Source organism: Camelus ferus, chromosome 11 (assembly GCF_009834535.1).
Source record: "Camelus ferus isolate YT-003-E chromosome 11, BCGSAC_Cfer_1.0, whole genome shotgun sequence".
NCBI lineage: Eukaryota > Metazoa > Chordata > Mammalia > Artiodactyla > Camelidae > Camelus > Camelus ferus.
The window spans coordinates 41,998,121-42,018,341 of record NC_045706.1 but is presented as its reverse complement, the minus strand read 5'-3'; the positions used below and the strand labels follow the sequence as shown (position 1 = coordinate 42,018,341).

At 40.8% G+C, this 20,221-nt stretch overlaps 1 protein-coding gene across 11 annotated transcripts in view; it reads left to right on the top strand.

The window, feature by feature from the left end:
* Positions 1 to 20,221, top strand: part of FAM13C (family with sequence similarity 13 member C) — a 536,869-nt gene that overhangs the window by 43,153 nt on the left and 473,495 nt on the right. For all 11 annotated transcript variants that reach the window (XM_032491443.1, XM_032491444.1, XM_032491445.1 and 8 more), the window contains 2 exons: positions 2,425 to 2,543; positions 18,099 to 18,162. In XM_032491443.1, the coding sequence (XP_032347334.1) occupies positions 2,425 to 2,543; positions 18,099 to 18,162 (183 nt within the window). The remainder of the gene's footprint in view (positions 1 to 2,424; positions 2,544 to 18,098; positions 18,163 to 20,221) is intronic.

Here is a 20,221-nt window from a genome sequence, read left to right as displayed (position 1 = left end):
TAAAACACTGTCTTTGGGGGAAAAAACCCTGCTCTTCCCTAAAAGGATTAAGTTTTAGTAAAATGGAAATTTATGGTTCAAATTTTTTAGAGATTAGGAGGGCTGTTTCTTTAGGTCTATGAGTATGGAGGCTTCTCAATATGATGTTTAAAATAATACTATTAGTATAGAAACCTGAAACAAGCATCCTACCACAAAAATAAGGTTGCTTTTGCTGAACTCATTTGGGTTAAGTGTCCAAGGATTTCCTTAATACTAATTTCAGAATATTGAGCTTTGAGGGAATCTTTATAAAAGGAATATCATCATCAACAACTTCCATCCGCTGTGTGCCTCCAGTTGGTAAGCAGTAAAAGAGCATCTTTGTTACTGAGTCCAGACTCGTTCTGCTCACCACATGACAGGCCAGTAAATCGGGAGACTAGGTGTGGGGGCAAGGAATAATGACTTTATTCGGAAAACCAGCAGTCAGAGAAGTTGGGGACTAATGTCCTAGAGAACCATCTTCCCCAAGTCAGAATTTTGAGCTCCTTTCATGCTAAAAAGGGGAGAGGGTATGGTTGGTTGTTGCAAATTTCCTGTCAGAATCCTTTGTTCTTGTAGTTGTCCCTGTGGTCAGGTCGTGATGTCCCTGTAAACCTCCAAGAAGTCAAATGTTATTTTCTGTTCTGCAACTTTTTATCTTCATATGAATGGGGAAGTGTTGTACCCTTAAAGGTCAGAGCTTTGACAATGGGCCTTATGTGTATTTCAGGCTACAAGCAGCATTCTTTTACAAAAGGTACAGAACCAGCATGACTAAGCACAGGAAATAGAGCACAGGGTTGGAACCAAAGGAACAGATCTAATATGAAGTCAAGTTTGTTCTTCCCTACTACGTTTTGTTCAACAACTTTGTGAGTTTGGAGTATTAGCTCCATTTTATAGACAAGAAAACTGAGGTCCAGCTAACTGATGTAATTTACCTGAGGTCACATACCTAGAATACTTGCAGGCAGAGCTATCTCACTTGAAAACCATTGTTTGGATAATCTTGGCCAGTATTTGGGTAGCTGTAGAATTTTTCACAAGTAGCTACTATGTCTAGGGAACTATTGTATATTAATGGAAGCCTTTCATATAATGTGTTCTCCTGCCTCAAGCTGGAGGCTTAGAAAAATGGAATAAAAGAAAGGATCCTGGTAGGTCTAATTCATTCCTTTTCCTTAGCTCTGCTCCCCACTGTCCACTCTGTCCCTTTTATAGGAAGGCATCTAAACTATGATTTTGTGATGACTACTTGGCAAATAGCCCCACCAAATTATTCTTATTTTGGAAAAGTGACTTCTGAGACACCTGATGTATTGGCACTTGTACTGACTTCAACCCACATCTCTACTAGAGGAACTTGGTCTATATTGTCACCACAATAAACTGCACAGTCAGACCCAGATTCACTGCATCACATGAATGTTTTTGACTGCATGACAGTAGCCATCTGGATTTTCTAAATTTCTCACTGATTTTGGCCTTAGTGTTTCATTTATCAGGTAGAGAGGGGCTATATTATCCTAAGGAAAATTTGTCAGAGGTTTGGCCTAGCTTAAAGACCATAGTGATTCAATTGCTGAACTTACGTATGCCTTTCATTTTGGGTGTGTGTCCTTGTATTGAATACAGGTTCATCTTAGCTTGGGCATGTTTGTGATACTCTCTAGAATTAGCTTCTAGGGAGTTTCTAAATTGAGTAGATTTCATCATGGGATGATGGAACTAATAAGGTAATTTCTTTGGATGTAGAGTAGCCAGTGACACGTGTAGGGGTGTGTTGGGGGGGGGTGTGAAGGGAGGAAGGGACAGAGGGACGTATGGAGACCGAGCATGCTGGGGATTTGGAATTTATAAAAATAATTTGTTCCTTAGTTTTCAGACTAACTCGCATTTCTTTCTTATTACAGGAATGATGTATGATTGTTGTAAAAAAAATGTTTATATAGATGGATGCTCAAAGGAAAAAAAAATGACATCTTAGTGTTAGTCACTGTTAAGATTTGGTTCACTTTATCCCAATCTCTGTGTGTCTGTGTCTGTGTGTGTGTATACATTCATACATTTGTTTTTGCAAAAATGAGCCTATGCTATAAATATTCTGGAGATAGTATTTTTAGATATGTCTGTTCATCAAATACTCTTCTCTAATATTGTTAATGTCTATAAAGTTTAGATTTTTATTATTATTTTTATTTATTCTGTAACTTTGCAGCAACTGACTGATAGAAAGAGGCTTTTTAACTTTTGGGTCCCTCATTGGCCTGCTTCCCCTCTCCCATCGGCAGCGTGTGTTTGGTGTTGCTGCTGCCCTGACCTGAGACCCACCCCACGCCGGAGACACTGAGGAACTGATGGCTGCTGACAGTTCATCTGCTTTTGCTGTTTTTCTTGCAGGAGACAGAGCATGTGGTACCCAGCCAGTCAGAGTGTCAGGGGAGAACAGGAATGCCAGCTCAGCAGAGTCCACAGGACCATACCTTTAGGTGCCAAGAAACCGTGCGAGTTCAACCAAGGTGGGTCCTTTGTTGACAGAAGTTGCATTGGGCCTGGGAGTCCTTGCCCAGAAATGCTAATGCCTGTGCTGGCTACCCCCACTCAAGAGGCAAGGCACTTCTGTTGGCATTCCTTGAGGTGAGAGAAGCTGCTTAAAGAGGCCCAGACGGAGAATCATTGACTCTGAGCTTAAGAGAAATGTAAATAACTGCTTTCTCTGCCTTCAGTTGGAAGATAATGAGCCTTAAGGCTCAGAGGGGAGTGGAGACCAGTCTGCCCTTAGAGAAATGCTGATTTTATTGTGTCTGCTTTCATTCTCTGCTAGAGGTGATTAGGTTTTCTTCTGTGATAATGATTAGTGATGACAGTGCAGACATCAAGCCAATTGCTTTTCACATCTTCTGTCATCTGGCCCTCGCCACTTTTCCAGAAACTGGGTACTCCTAGCCTCATTTTATGGCAGGGGAGCCTGAGACTGAGACATTCAGGTGTTTGTCTAATGTTGCACAGTAAGAAGTTTGAGCCAGAATTTGAACCTCCAGATGTCTGATTACAGCATAGCAGGTGCTGCTGCTTCTGTGCTGATTGATCCAAGTGGTGCCCTTAAGCCCTGAAGTGGCCCTGAGGCTGGCTTCTCTGCTCTGCTAGACTTGCTGGAGATAGCCCGGGGTCCAGGGCAGGAATGTGGGCGGAAGGCTGTCTGTAGCCAGGTTGGCCTGGCCTTCGGATGGGAGCCTGGCATTGCAGCTGTCTATGGAAAGTCTCTTCTGGAAATAAACAGAAGAAAGAATTCAACCGCTAGTTGTGTCAGCTGTCTTTGTAGGATCTTGTGTACAGTGTAATCATAGCTCTTGCTCAGGGAAAGGGAGGGCTATACTTCTGAGCATGACCTTTAGAAATTTTTTCCAAGGCAGCAGAGTCGATATGAATCAACAACTACAGACAAGATTGGCTGTGTTATGAAATTGTGCTTTTAAATACTCAGCTTACTAAATGTGTAGAGCCCCAGAGGGTTGATGAGGACTGATTATCTGGTTGGATTCCTGGGTGCCTTTTCTCACCCTCCATCTCTCTTTTTTTTAATTAAAAAATTTTTCTTTTAATTTTTTAAAATTAAAATATAGTCAGTTTGTAATGTATCAGTTTCTGGTGAACAGCATAATGTTTCAGTCATACATGTGCATGTATTCATTTTCATGTTCTTTTTCATTATAGGTTACTACAAGATACTGAATATAGTTCCCCATCCTATATGGTGTAAACTTGTTTATCCAGTTTTATGAGGATTCTCCCTTTATTTCTGATGTAAGAGATAATCTCCCAAAGTTCAGTAGGTATTTTGTGCAAGTTGTTTCACATGTAAGTGTAGTTTTTGTTGTGTTCGTGGGAGAGGGTGGGCACTGCATCCATCTACTCCGCCATCTTGGCCTCAACTCCTGGTCACCATCTCTTGTCTGTTTATCTTGATCTCAGGTCAGGTTCGGTAAGACTCAGCCCTGTCATTTCTCTGCTGACCAGGACACTCTCCCTCCTTCTGGAGGCCTTACTGTAACAAAGCAGTTTTAGGCTGGCTGGAACCAGTTTAGGCAGTGACCCTGTCTCCCCCACATCAGACTGGTGACTGCTTCTCTCAGCAAGAATAAGGCCAACTATATATTCCCATGCGTATTTCAGAATAATAAAAAAGGTAATGCAAAACACTAAAAACAAAAGGAATAGATGGTGGCCCTTTGGGGTGGATATTCCACAGAAGCTGATGAAGAAAATTACATTAGCAGTTACCCTTCTCAAGATACTTGATATTTGGTACCCTTAAAACCACTTTATATCCCATGTACTGTGGAGAAGGTAAATGGTAATATTAATGTCATCAAAAGGAAAGTCAGCAATTTAATAGGATCCTGTGGTGGGAGTCATTTACATATGACTAGTAAGAGCTAAGTGTATTGAATTAGAAAAGCCCTCATGGGGCAACATAAAGGCAGCAATTCTTTTTCTTGTAAGATTTTACTTATTTTTAATTTTTATGATTATTTTTTAATGGAGGTACTGGGGATTGAACTCAGGACCTTGTGCATGTTAAGCAGATGCTCTGCCACTGAGCTATTTCTTACATTTGGGGGTAGGGAGTTTCATTAAGATTCTCAGATTCATAGCACCTTTCCCTAGAACAAAAGGGATGCACATACACACAAAAGTTAATGTAAATTTTTAGGAGGTTCCTAGACCTCTTCTGTATGTCGGGAAAAGGAATCAGATACAGGGTCACTGGGCAGCCTTCCTCACTAAGTCAGGCTTCTCTCCCCAGTAGATAGGCCGTTTCTTGCAAAAACAGATCTGGTCTCTAGTCTTTCTTCCTCTTCATTTTAGCAAACTTCCATAGGACCCCAAATACCTTGTTCTTTTCTTCTTTTTCCCTTCTAGCCTCTATATTCTGCTTTGACAGGATTTAGCTTTCTGAGCCAGCAGCATTCCAGAATTGTCTGTGCACCAGTGTTGGCAATCACAGGATCCGGTGTTAAGTCCCAAATCAGGAGCTTTGTTAGGCTAGTTGTGTCTGGTATATTAGGTTTAGTGTTTAGATTGGGATGGCAACCTTTAAACTGCAGAGTTATTTGTCACAACCATGGTGGCGTTACCTAGGGTCATTCTAATGGAACTTAAAAGAAAAACAATCTCAAAATATTACAGGGATTGTGAAATTTGATGAACTGATGAAATGAGATCTGAGGCTAAAAACAACTTTGAGTCAGGTAGCTCACATTCCTGATAACATTCCTCTTCCGTTTTAAGCCAGCATATGGCCAGGTTCGGGAATACCATGCCCAGTAAGAACTTGATGGTGACATGGTACTGTAACAGGACATGCCAGACCTAGGTCTGGCTCAAAGTGAGGGAAGAATCCAGGCTAAATCTCAGCAGGTGTAAAATGCCACCTTCTTGGGGATGAGGTGGGGAAGCATGTTCTTAGCATAATGAACACTTTGAGAAAAGGAAGAAAGACTTCTGCAGCAACGAGCCATCAAGGGGTCACATGCAATTTGGGTGAGTCTCAAAGGAGTAGTTAGTGTTCAGAGAGTGACTCCATCATTGTAGAAGTGAGATTTTGTAATTGATTGTGGCATGGGGTGAGTATTTATCTTCCCACGTGTGCCAAGGGGAAACAGTTTCATACCTTACAGCGCTGAGAGTGTGTTGTTAGCTCTTTCTAGCACCAGGAGCCTTTATCTTTGTGGGTGAGCTTCAGGGAGGCATATGAATGATTTTGCCAAAGTCTGAATGTGTATATACTATATTGGTTTTTTATTGCTACTGTAACAAATGACCACAAACCTGTGGCTTAAAACAACATAAATTTATAGTTTTATAAATTCTGTAGGATACATGACCAACATGGGTCTCATTGGGCTTAAATAAAGGCGTCACCAGGCCTGCACTCCTTTCTGGAAGTTTTAAGGGAGAATTGATCTATTTCCTTGGCTATTCCAGCATTCAGAAGCTGTCTACACTGCTTGGCTCATGGCCTCTTGCTGCATTTTCAAAGTTAGCAACATGGCATCTCTCTGAGCCTTCTTCCGTGTGTCTCCCTCTGACCGTGTTACTGGGTCCAAGCTCCTACTGCAGGTCTCATTGACAGGCCAATAAATTGAGAGATGAGTTGTTGGGGCAAGGAACAGCTACTTTATTCAGAAAGCCAGCAGACTGAGAAGAAGGTGGGCTAGTGCCCAAAGGTCCATCTTACCAGAGGTAGAATTCAGAATTCTTTTATACTGAAAGGGGAGAGGGTTTGGCTGATTTTTGCAAACTTTTTGGTGCTGGAATCTTTTGTTCTTGCAGCTTTCCGTGTAGATTTATTTGATCACACTGTTCCTGTAAACCTCCAACAAAACAAAGGTTGTTCTCTGTTCTGCAACTGCCTCTGTATGAATGGAAAAGTGTTGTAACTCTAAAGGTCAGAGCCTTGAGATGGACTATATGTGTATTTCAGGCTATAGACAACATTCTTTTACAAAAGGTGCAGAGCCAGCATGACTCAGCACAAGCAACAGAGTACTAGAGCTAAAGGAATAGATCCAATATGGAGTCAGGTTTGTTCTTCTCTGTTACCAGCCATGGGCAGGAAAGGTTTTTTGATTTTAAGGATTCATGTGATTAGTGGGTCCACTCCGATGACCCACTATAATTTCTGCATCTCAAGGTCCTTAACTTAATCACATTGGCAGAATCTCTTGTCACGAAAGGTAACGTCAGGAGGGGGACAAGGAGTGAGGACACAGACATCCTGGTGGGTGGCATTATTTTGCTTACTGCATGTGTTTATTTGTCCAGGGAAAATCTCTAAAGCATTTATCAGAATCTCATATGCTACCCATGACCCCCCAAAAGGTTTAGACTCACTGTCTTAATCTCTTCTTAAATCCAAGTTTGCATTCCCTCCACAGAGCCAGCCTCAGATATTGACTGAGCCCACTCTGCCCTTTTCCATTGCATCTTTCCTCCTATTTGCTATATCCCTACGTCCCTCTGTTATATTCCTTGGTGGTACAGTGCCCCACATCAGAGATCTCAGATATGGGGTCCTAGTATCTGGTATGGAGACATATTTGGCTTGTAGAATGTTTTAACATACTTTATTTCAATATTTAAAAATCAAGTTTTACAAATCTTTGTTCTTTTGAAAAATATGATGAGATAACCCAGGGCATACATTCCTACAAGGCAGCAGTTAGCTAGAGCTGAGAAGCAGCTCTCCACTTTTTCACAGTTCTCACCCAGATCTCTTCATTTATTTATGCTCTTTGCTTGGCTCCTGTAGGCATTTGATTTAAAATGCCTGCTTCAATCCTCTTCTTGCCAGCAACTGCTCATCCTTTGGATTCTAGCTGCCTGGAGCTAAGCCCTAATAAAGTAAGGGCTGATAATGCCTTAATGCTTCCTTTTCCAAGATGCTGTGTTTACATTCTAACTTGGATTTTTGGTGCATCTGAGTGGTGGGGCCACAAATTACCCTACCCTAGCATGCTCCTCAGTACCTGGAGTTTTTCAAAACATGTCAAACTATTGAACTGCATTTAGTTAGAGCAAGAATGAAGCCTTAGTAATCATTTAATACAACCCTCTCATTTTCTAGTTTGATACCCTGTGAGGCTGTGATTGGCTTAAGCCCTCACTTCCCTTGTAATAGAACCAAGACAAGTGCCATCAATCTGCTGAGAGCAGTGAGTTGATGAATATGCATTAGTTTGATTGATTTTTATAGCTAAAGCCAGTGCCAATCCTGTAAATGCTCAAGATATGACAAAGGGGAATTTATGAATGTACGAGAATACTAATGAAGTTGGGGATTTCTTACCCAGCTAAGTAAATTTACTTTTGAGAGTGATTAATTCACTTGTGTTTAAAATATTATATTAGAATTTATGACAGCATTAAGCCTTTTAATGTCGTTAAAGACCTCCTCTGTATAAACAGGAGCTATTCTATAGCAGTGTGTTACTACTAATTAAGTTGGTGGTTACATTTGCCAGTTGAAGTTCATTAGCTTCTTCATCTGGAAGTCCCCAGTTAGAGGGGGTTGAAGATTGGGGTATTAGCAAGGATAACAGCCTTTGATGGCTTTGACTATTTTTGTAACATTCCAGATAAAAGAAAAGGCTTTGTTGCTTTATGGAAAGAGGAAGTTTTGTTGGCAGCAACTTTTCCATGGGGGATAAATCCTTTCATCTTTTGTTTTTGAGAGAGACAATTTGTATGTGTTTTAATAGCTGATTGTTTCTTGTTCAAATGTTTTTCATATAAGTAAGCAGAGTCTTAATGGGCTCTGCTAAAAAGAAAAAAACACGAGTAAGAGAATGAGCATCCAGAGATTTTTAATAATAAAGAAGATAAGGTCTGCCTTCTTGGACTGTACCAGAGCGGGAGCTCTGCATGTCATCAGCATGTTCTTATCGGTGTACTCTTAGAATTTTTTTCTCTTCTTTTTTTTTTTTTTTTTAAATTGGGCAATGGGGTGAGGTAGAGTTTTTTTTTTTTTTTTAAATTAGCTTGTCTTGACAATGTTTTGAAACTCCCTGGTATGCAGTTGGGTAGTGAGGAGGTTCTAAAAATAGCTTTCTCTTCTTACACGGTGTAGAAAGGGGCCCGTATAGTGAGGGCTCTCCCACACCCCCAAATCTTGCCTCCACCCTGTGGGCACAGAAGCAGTCTGGTGGAATGGAAAGAACCTTCAGATTAAGAAATGGAGGGTCTTATGTCTATCAGATGACCTTGGCCACTTCACTGAAGTCCCTCAGTTCCCTCCTCTAATAAGAGTTGGGGTCAGATAATTTCTAAAGCCCCTTCTGGCTCCAACACTGAAAATGCTCAACATTCTAGCTGTTTAAAGGATTAGACATGGAAAGACTTTAGCTTAATAATACAAGCTTTTGCAGTCCCGGATAAAAATACTTCATCCTCCCTACTGTAGAGCACGTGCGTGTGCGCACACATACGCACAAACCCCACACCAAATCCTTAAACTGCTGATTGAAAATGAGCCCACACTTGATTATTCTGGGAATGAAATCTTTTTTTTTTTTTTTTTTGGAGGAGTCTGCCCTTGATTGCTTGATAAAATGTTAGCACTTTGGCTGGACAATGACTAGCGTAAAAATAAAAGGGAGACTCATTCTTTCATTAAAAATAATAATAAAATAAGTGAAACATGATTATATTGGGAAACAGTAAATTCCAAGGACATAAAATTTCTTGTGATCTTACCACCCAGATATGACCTCTGTTACCATTGTAGTGTGCATTTTTATGTTGTCTCTGTTGTTTTAATGTGGACATAAAAAAGAATGATGTATGAAAGAGGCTTTCTGATGCATTAGGGTTTGAATCTGTTAGAAGCACTGTTTATTTAAAGCAGGCCCCAGAGTATAAAGCTAGCTAGACCAGAGTGCATTCTGACTATACAGTCTTTATACATAGGCTGAGTAATGGGTTAATTATCACAAAGCTAGTGAGATCATTTATGGCCATGGTGAACAAATTTGATTTTTTATACCAAATACTTTAACATACAGTTTTCTATAAGAAACTCATTTTTCTATTAGAAACTTGTTTTGCAAACTTTGGTGTCATTATAACCCTGTGTTAGAAATAATACTTCTAGGAAATTGAATGAAAACTTTTGTCCTTATCGTATCAACATCTTGGAAAACTTCTTAGCCTAGCTTGGAATAGATTTAAGAGAGAAATGTCAATAATGATTATAGGAGATAGAGTGTGTATAAAATTAAATCTGATTTAGGACTTTGATTAGCTGGTTAAGTGTTCAGTGTTCCTGAGGACATGGGAATGAGGCTATTCTTTTACTTACTCTCTGTCTTCCCAGCGAGGCAGTGGCTACTCCAGTGCTGCTGGTATTATCGACAGGGTCATTCCTTTTCAAGACTAAAATATCTCACATACACACACATCGTATATAACGACACACACAGCTCCCACCACTCTGCCTCTATTTTTTCTTTTATCCTTTACCAATTCTAGGTAAAAACATTTTTGATTTAATTTGTATATGCATATGAAATAGATATATATGAAAGAGAATATTTGAAATCTATGTGAAATAGATACATGAATTTTCTGCATATATATGAAATCTTAGAAACATATTTCTTTGTAGCTTGTTTGTCCCACTTAATTTGTGTTTTTCCATATCATAAAACATTCATGGCTATGAAATAGTCTATTCTATGAATATACTATCTTTTATTTAACTAATTCCAAATTACTTGATATTTTGATGACTTCTAGGATTTATATTTATAGGTATTGCTATAGTAAGAATCATATAAAAATATTTTGTATATACATACATTATAGTTTCCTTGGTCTGTGCTTAAGGGTAAAAGCTGCCTAGGCGTAGGATTTGAAATGGTTAACCATAGTGAAACTTATGATGGACATGTTTCATTGTCGGATCTGGAGATTATCAATCATGGAAGAAGACAGGGTTATAATAGAAAATCGATAACTTTGAGAGAAGTAGGTGGGAAGTCACGTGGCTTTCTATATGTGGTGGAATCATAGGATAGTGGCTCTGAGTAAAATTGTTTGAGACAGTTAAGTCTTATTCCCTCCTCCATACCTGTGTATTCTAGGTATTTCTGTTTCATCCACTAGCCCTCATCGTTTTCTACTTCAGATTGTGCTGAAGGCAGGTGCCTCTGGTTCTCACATTCCCACCGAACATTTGGCAGTCATGCAGGGTTGTGGGGGACAGTTCCTTGTTATGTGGGACTGCTCTGTGCATGTCAAGGGCACTGGCTTTAGCTCACAGGGTGTCAGTGGGCACCCCAAGCCTCTGTGTCCCCAGTTTCCTAAATGTCCCCTAGAGGGCATACCATCACCCCCTTAAGAAATGCCAATCTTCATGATGGATACTTAAAACTTAAAAATGTTTTATGGGAGTCTTTACTTAACATGGGCACATGTTCATGATCTAGTTATACGTGGGGATAGAAGCTATTACATACCACTATTACAGTGTGATCCTCAGAAAGTCCTCAGATGTATCCCTCTGGAAGTTGGGGCGCTGCAGTGTTTATCCACACACTCCCCTCTCTGCTCTGCTGGCTGAGGTTTGGCCCCAGTGGAGGTAACTCTCCCACACCTTCAGGCTAAGGAATCAAGCTCTGTCTTAAAAACAAACAAAACCCTTGCGGCAGAAAACTGAAGAGACTTGGCAAATACTTGAAGTGGGGAAAGGTGAGTGAGCAGAGCTGTCCATGGGCCGGAAGCTCTGCTGAGACCACTCTGCCTCCTGAGCTAAGGACTCTGCACCGGAGCAGGTGTCTCATTATTCTGTACTCAGTGAGTGAAGTTAGTGAGGTGATGGGAGCCGACCGCTTTGTGTCCTGCTCAGCAAACCAAGCTATTATTAATGATGATACTTTATTGGGACCTCTACTTCTGCTGGATCTCCTGTCTTCAAGATCCTGTCACAAACTCTTCCTCCTTCCCTCTCCCCATCCTGACATTGGCCTTAGGGGCCTGAGTCCCCTTTTCATGTATTCTCCAGGCATTGACATGGTTCTGGCTGTTTCTTGTGTCCATTCCAGCCCACCAAGGTAAGGAGTGGTGCTTATCCCCGTGTGGTTGGGCTGCTTTGTGTTCAGAGTTTCTCAGTGTGTCTCCAAGGACTTAGCCCTTCGCTCTTCTGGAATGTGTTCCCTAGGAGGCCAGGCCAGAAACACCCAGGTCACTCCTGTACCCCTAGAAGTCCCTCAGCTGCACCCTTCAGCTGCTGGTCTCCTCCTAGGTCATTGCCCCTGGACTTTGAGGATAATGTTAACTAGGTGGGAATGCCCTGGGGTGCTTGGTAAATACACACCGGCAGTCCAGTCCTCTGGAAGTTCTGATTCAGGAAGTGTGAGTCCAGGAATCTGTGTAGAAGTGTAAGATGGGAGGTAGGACTGGGGCTTGGATCCCAGCTACTGGAGGGCCTGTTTTGGGGGTCAGCGTTCCACTTCTAGCACTGACACCCTTGTGCCCACTGTGGGAGTTCATTGACCTGGACAAAGAGATACGTGGGTTGAAAAGTCAGTTTATGAATGTCTCTCGACTTCTAGTTCTGTTTTCTGTCAGCTGTCTCTCTGAGAGTCCTTTGAAACTCTGTGCCCCAGTTTCTCCATCTTTGAAGTGGGCTGCCCAGTATTTGATCTCAGTCCTTTAGCAGAGTAATTTGGTAAAAAAAAAAAAAAAAAAATCAAGAAGAGATTGGCTTTAACACAGCTTACAGGCTGCAGGGAAAGGAACTTTATGTTTACTGGTTCTGAGGGCTATTCTTGTTTCTAATAATATTACTGGAATTTGTTGCCATTTTGTCTGTGTCTGCATATAGAGCTATTGTTTGTACATAAAGACTGTTTTGCTCAGTGGGTTGTCCTCTTGGGATATACCTTTTGTTTCCAAAAAGGTTTCAGGAAAAACATCAGTCATACGGACGGCTGACTGTCATCCGGGTATACATTAGCGTATCCTGTGTTGCTTTCTAACACAGGGCTTAATCAGAGGCAGTGGAATACCTTGAACTCTTAAGATGTGATCCATGGTAGGCACTGTGTAGCTTTAAGATTCTGATTGTTTATGAAGGACCATGAAAAGTGTGATGGAGCCTCTCCTTTTACTCTTTCTGCCTAGATTTTCTAAACATGGGTTAGAAAGCCACTTGCTAATCTTTAGCAGGTCTCCTCTGCAAGAAATGTACCTGCAGGTGGGAATAAGAGTCATCCCATCCTGCCAGTCCTGCTAGCATGCTCCAGGTGGAGGAGGGAGTGTGAGTTTTATCCTAATCATTGCACACACTCAGGAACGTATCAGAATCAGCAGCTGTACATAACCCTGGGGTTAATACTTTATTAACCACATGTGAGTGTCAACTATGTGTCTAATGCCAGGATTAGCTCTAGAATAAAATGTTAGGCAAGACTCATACAGCCTGTGCCCCATAGAGCTTACTATCACGAGACAGAGATGATCAAATAATTATACAGATACACGGTTAGGGACTGAGACGTGCTACACGGCAGACGTGGAAGATCAGAGTTTAGTGAGACATACAAGAGGGAGACCTGATTGGTCTGGTACCTGGTAGCTAAAGGATGAGCGAGTTAATTAGGAAAGTGGAGAGGGAAGAGCATTAGGGGCCCAGGAACAGCATGTGAGAGAGCCTGACGTGGAAAGGAATGTGGTGTGTCCAAGGGACTGGGAGACTGCTGGTGTAGCGGGAACACGGAGGAGGAGGAGGAGGAGGTGAATGGAGGTGGAAGAAGTCGGCAGATGTAGTCCTTCAGGATGTCACGGGATGCTTGAAGAATTTTGGTCTTTAAGTGTGCAGAAAAGTGGTGACGATGTTCTGTGTGGGAAATGGTTTGCGGAGGGTAGAGGAGAAGGAGATCAGGGAGGTGGCCCAGAAGACAGATGATGGTGATGTGGCCTAAGGTGGTCGTGGGGGAGGGAGAGGGTGAGGGGACAGATGCAAACGTTATTTGGGATAAGAAATTGAAGGAATTGTTAATGGGTTGGCATATTGGGCTTGAGGGAGAGGAGAGTGTCAGATAATTCTCAGTCTTTCATGAGCAACTGGATAGATGAGGAAGCTTTTCACTGAGATAAGGAATGCTTTTATCTGCTAATTTAATTATAGAAAGTTGATATAAATCAACAATCCTATGCTAAAATACTGCTTCTTCACAAATTATCACATCTGTGGCTTGACATTATCCTTGAGCCAAGAAAAATATCTTAATGCTTTGTTTGTTTTGCTGCTTTGAATTCCAGTCCACTTCCCAAGGGAAGGTCACTGCAGGATGACCCTACAGGCTGGCTCAGCACAGGCTTTGGGTTCTAGCAATGTGGGAACACCAGAAGTTTTTGAAAAAGTTGCACGGCCACAGGCGATCCACAATTTTGCAGTTGTAGAATCCAGAAAGAAACTCTTAACATCAGCACACAGTTCTCTTTGTTTCTCTATTTTGAAGTCTCTCATGGTGGTGGTCATCATGGTAGCAGTGATGGTGGTGGTGGGGGGGTGGGGGTGGGGGGGAGGGTGTTGGGAGTGATGGTGATTGGAGGCATCAATGCTGAAGCCGTATCAGGAGTCCAGGCTGCATTTCCCATGGCCTTGGCCTGGGCTGGAGGGCACAGTTGTGTTGGAATTGACTGGCCGTCTCCTCATTGCCCTCTCCAGTAGCACACTTCTGACGGAGATGTGCTTGGCCGCTTTCCTACTGTCGTTTTGGGTGAAGGGAGTTGAGAGAATTGGAGTGTTTTGGTGTGACCCAGTTTTGGTGTTTAGGCCAGCTTCCAGGCAGGATTGTAAATGATTCAAGCATTGTCTTGAAAGATCTTAAAAAGAAAACCTGTTCCAGTTTTCATTTCATTGCTAAATTCCTCTGGTGAGAAGCTTCTGTTAGATTTCTCTTCTGCCTTGACCTTTATCTTTTCGGATCCAGTGGCCTTTTATGTCTCCACATTAGTTCATCCTCATTAGCTCCAGATGACTTTGAGATTTCCTAGCAGCGTGAGCTTGGGCAGTTTTCCTGCATGCCCTGTTCTCCTTGCCTCATTTTCTTTTTCTCCCTAATACGTAGCACCTGGGCACCAGAGATCACTGGCTTATTTCCTTACGTTCTCTCTGCTTTCAGGAGAACATAAGTTCCATTAGGGCAGAGATGTGTTTCATTCCCTGTTTTATTCTCAGCACTAGCAATTGGCATAAGCTGGTACTTAATAAATACTTGTTTAATGAATGGATAAAATTATTTAATTGCCTGAACTGTCTCCTGTTAGGTCAAATGGATCTAGTAGTGCTAATCTCATGTGGTTACCACAAGGGTTGAATGAAATAATGTCAGTAGAGTGCCTGGAATTTACTGAAATTGTTGGGCTCTGCGTGACTCTCATCGTTCTTGTAACATGTTTCTCTTTAGTTCTAGAGTGCTGTTCTGGTTGGCTTCTTTTCTTCTTACTGATTCATCTTTGTTTTCTTCATGTCTCTTCTTTCTTTTATCTCCTAACTGGCCAGTTTCAGAGATCTACCCAGTGGCTCTGAGTAAGGATGACTGCAGCTTTTCCCTTTTTCGTCTTATTTACTTACAAGGCTTCAGTTATTTTATTAATAAAATGAACCATTAATCATCATCATTTATAAATCTCTAATGGTATTTTTAAATTTAATTATAGAATTCATGTGTTACGTTTATTACAGTTAACAGTAGCAGTAAGCATTGTTCATGAACTGTCCTTCAGTTTCCCTCCTGAGTTATCTATCTGCTGTGGTACCTGCTGTTATCTTCACTTTACGGATGAGGAAACTGAGGCTGAGAGGTTAATACCTTGCCTGTGGGTACACACACCTAAAAGGTGGTAGATCACGAAGTCATTCTTGGGTCTTGTTCCTTCTGCTTCTTCATTTATTCATCAACCCAGCAGGCATGTAGTGAGTGTGTATCGTGTGCTGGGCACTGTGCTGGGCTCTGGCCACACAGTGAGTTAAAAACTGATACAGGACCTGTAGCCTCTGTGTCACCACTGTCATCACCAGCCTCTCTCTCCTGAACCCACTGTTGAGCACCCGGTGCTGGGGCGAGCCCTGCTCGTGGGTTTTCACTTCCATATTTCAGCCTTGCTTCAAGCTTCAAATATCTAAGTCAAAACTCGTGAATTGCCTCTTGTTACGCCAGCTGCCCGCTCTCCCCAACAAATGACATATCTTTCTGTCTCCATTGTGGAAGACCACTCATCATCTTTCTTGTCACACAGGCTCAAAACTTTGGAAGAATTTTCATCACGCCATCTCTTTCGTTTCATACTTTGAATACGGACCCAAGACCTCTTGCTTATTTTCACCCTTGAAAACATCTCTTCTGTGTCTCTACCACCCCAGTTCCTCTCTGTCGTTCTAGTATCAGCTCCCATGCCCTGATCCTTGATTTATGGAAACTGTCTCAAGACTGGGTATTAATTAGTTTTATTCTCTGCTTCAGAATCCACTAGATTGTAAGTCTCCTAAAGGCCTAGAGTCTGCTTGTTGATTCTTATCTCCTCAGTACTGTCCCAGGCACACAGGAGACACTCAGATGGGTGTCAAATTAAAGCACCTTTGAGGCTTAGACTGCAGTTCTCAAACTTGATCTGGAGGTTTATGTGCGACTACAAATAGTTTTCCTGGAAGAATGTGTGAGTAATTACATGTAGGCTGTAATCTCTGCATCTCAGTAATACCTACTGTATATTTTTAACAAAGTCTGTTTCTGCTTTCTTCTGTTAGTATTTGCTACTGTGTTTTACAATCTGCTGGCATCAAAGCCCTGGAGAAATTTTTGATTGAAAACTGTAAAATGGTAAATATTCTTTCCGTTAGAGAACCTGACTTTCGTTTTTCTGGTGCTACCATAACTCTCTAGAAACACAATTTGAGAACCACTTTAGGTTACAGAGAAATTAGGAGCCATTCAAAGTTTTAGATGTTACTGGATAGGTTGGGTTTAAACCCTACACCCAAGGGGGACAGGATTCCCCCCATTTTGTAGTAGGAAAGCACTACTTGGTATTTTCAGAAGCTTTGGAATCATTGTTCATGGCTCAGGGAATTGATGTGCAGAGAATGGGTGTGTCAACAGCCTTCTTCCTCACTTTCTTTTCTCACTTGAGCTTTCTCTCCCTGAGCTCATGTTTGGGACCCTTAGACTTCTCTCACACCCAGGAGAGACATTGTAGACATCAGTGTGAGCATCACAGTTTTGTTTTACCATCTCATTTTTCTCATTAGAAGTAAATTGTTTGCACAGTTCCCAGTGCTAGGACTGAGAGAACTTTGCATTCTTAAGAATATTTTGAAGGAGTTTGGCTTGTGGCATTTCTCAGCATGCATCATGACTCTTAGAAATCATTAACCTTGATGATCATTCGGAGGACCTATGTGCTTTCTGTAGGACTCAAACTGAAGCAGAATAATAACTGTAAATAATTATGTCCCAAAATAAATCTTTTTATAAATGACTTACCACTGACTAAATCTTTTATTCCTTAAGATAGCAGGCCTTTTTATAAGGATAATAACTATAATTGAATATATTTATTATATAATAGCAAACTGCTGTGGAAAAACCTCAGTGTTATGTAATAGATGCCATTGAACCATAGCATTTGATGAATCATGATTTGGAGCTAAGCATCTGCCTGTAGTGGAGTTTGGGTTTTTTGTTTTTAACCTAAAAAATGTATTCTGAGTCAGTTTGTGTGATTTTAAGTCCTTTTTCTTCCGTTGGAAATTGTGAAGTGGCAAAATCTCGCTTTACATGTTACTCAACAGTTGCTATAACGTTTATTGTGTTAAGAGATAGGATGACATTTCCAGAAGCTATCTTCAGGGAACAAATGGTAACTTTCTGTAACAGCTGTAACAGATCATATTCATGTATTCAAAAAAATTTTTTTGAATGAATGAAAAAGCATTGGATTTGTGCTAGGTACTGAGGACTTAGCAGTGTAGAAAATGGACAGAATCACTGATTTCTTGGAGTTTACAATTTAATGGGGAAATGCAAATAAACAGTGTAATTTTAGGTAGTAATAAGCACTAAGAAGAAAATCTGAGGACAGTGCAGTAGAGAGTGAAGGGGAGGGGACTTGTATTAGAGAGATCAGGAGGACCTCATTGGGAGGTGACAGAGGAGCATAGATGATGCTGGGAAGAGTCAGCTTTGTGAAGATCTGGGGGGAAAGCAAATGTGAAGGTTTGAACAGGGAACCAGCACTGTGTGTTCAAGAAACAGAAGGCCAGGGAGACTGGGAGGGAGGGGTCAAGGGTGAGAGTGATAGGTGGTGGGAGAGAAGATGGGCAGAGTTCAACCCTGTAATATGTGGCAGGCTATTACATGGGGTCTGGTTTTTATTCTTCAGGCAGTAGGACACCACTGAGAGTTTTTAACAGGGATATGGCCAAATCTGTAGCTACCAGATTTAAGTAAGCAGTGTTTAAAGGTTTCTTTTAAATGGAAATAATTTTTCTTTGTATTTTATAGAATAGACCAGAGGGCTGCCATTTGGCCAAAGGATGCTTTTGAAACACGGCAGGACTTCAGTGAGGTAGGTGCAGTCGTTGCTGGTTGTATGGACATGAATCAGCCAATTGTGAAATGTATTATTCTTTTTCCTAGGACTCGAATATTTTCTGATTAAAACTTTTAAGTATTTTTGCTCTTAAGTGAACTTGTTTTCTTTGCAATTCTTTGGGTAATGTTTTTCCTTGCTTTGGAGCAAATATATTTAAAATATTATTTGCAAGGCTGCTCACTATGTCTTGGAGCTAAACCGAGTCCAGCATTCATTTCATTGTACTTCTTTCAACTTTGCTTTAGGATTATATAACCGTGGCTGTGACAGTTACATTTGTAAAAATTTCCTCTTAATTTTATTTTCTCCCTCCACTCCCTGCTTTTTTAATGGTTTTTGCAGTCTCAAATATGATCATCTTACTATTTTTCCATGGAACATGCTATAGTTTGGTGTTTGCAATATGGTCTTCTAGTATGCTTTGAGACACTGAAGCCATATTTTCCAATCCGAATGGTTTTCCTTTGAACTGGACATCACAATGTTAGTAGCTTGTTCTGGGTTTCCTTTAAAATATATAATTTAATCCTCCTATTGGAAATCAATATAATATAATTAGGATCCCTGTCGTTATGAATGCTTTAGCCTAAGACATTGGTTTGGAATAATCTGCCTCATTTCTCTTGCCTTCATTGTATAGTGAAGGAGCAGTGGGTGGTATATCTGATTAGGATCATAGCAGAAAGAATGAAAAGACTTAATGCTCAGATGTCGAGGAGAGAAGTGATGGGCTTCAGGCAAATTGTTCATCATTTGAAGATCCATCTCTCCTTCTCCAAAAAAAAAAAAAATGGTAATGAACTGAACTTAGGTGATTTTCTTTTTCCGTTTTTACTGTAGAGGTTGGCAGAAGTGAATAGTCAAAGTAAACCAAGTGCCTGATTAAACCAATTTAAATTAAAAAACTAAGATTGCAGAAAAGTCCTAAAGATAACAACACAAAACTTGTTATTTCCTGGTGCATAGAGACAAGCTTCAAATTCCACAATCTCTGTTATGGTAATAGGAGTGAAAAAGAGTTTGAGAAGAGAGGCAAGAACCTGAATCAATGAACACTGCTGTTTGTCCCACTGTGAACATCAAAATGCTAGTTGTAAAGAAGCACTGATTTGTTTTGACCTAAGTGACTAGAAAAATGAGGTGATTTTAAGAGCAACTTGTGATAGGTTTCAGGTAATTGGGAGAAACTGATTTGTGTGTTGGAACCCCGTGAGAATGCTAAGATTACTTGAGCATTCTCAAATCTCAATTGCAAAAAGCTATTTGAAAATCTGCTTTTCTGTATGCCTTCACTATACTGTATTTGCAAATTATATGAAACATGCCAGCTCACTACCCTGTGATTACATAGATGCAAGAGTGCTGAGTGGAGACATATAGCCAAAAGAGCAGTCCGCACCATATTGTAAATGTGTGCTCTTCAATGAGTAGGTGGTGCTGCTGATCCAGACTGGTTGATAACAGTGAGTGTGTGCTCGAAGTGGAATTGTTCCAGTTGGGGTAAATCGTGTGTGCAAATCATATTGCGGCTAAGATTTGAGGGTTAGAGGAAACCTTAGAAAAGCTTGAACAAGGCCAGTTCATGGTCCAAGGCCAAACAGGGAGTGTCATTATGTTCAGAAACATCGATGGAGATATCCTGTAGAGTGGGAATATATTTAACTGGGACTTTCCTAACATTTCCCAAATTTAGAGAACACTAAGATCTTTTATGGAAGAACCTCATAGTAACGTTTTTTTCTTTGGCAGCAGAGTCCTATGGAACACAGGTGGGGAATACTGCTTTATTGCTTTTAATGCAAGTAGAAAATACATATAGAAAAGTGTACATATCGTAAGTGTACAGCTGGATGAATTCTCTTCAAAGTGTGTAATGATCAACTACGTCAAGAAACAGGCATTATTAACATCTCAGACACCCCTTTTTAATTCCTTTCAGTCACTACTCCCTTATAAGTATAACTGTTCTTCAGACTTCCATAGATTTGTTTTGTCTATTTCTGAGTTTTTTATAAATGGATGTGTATACTCT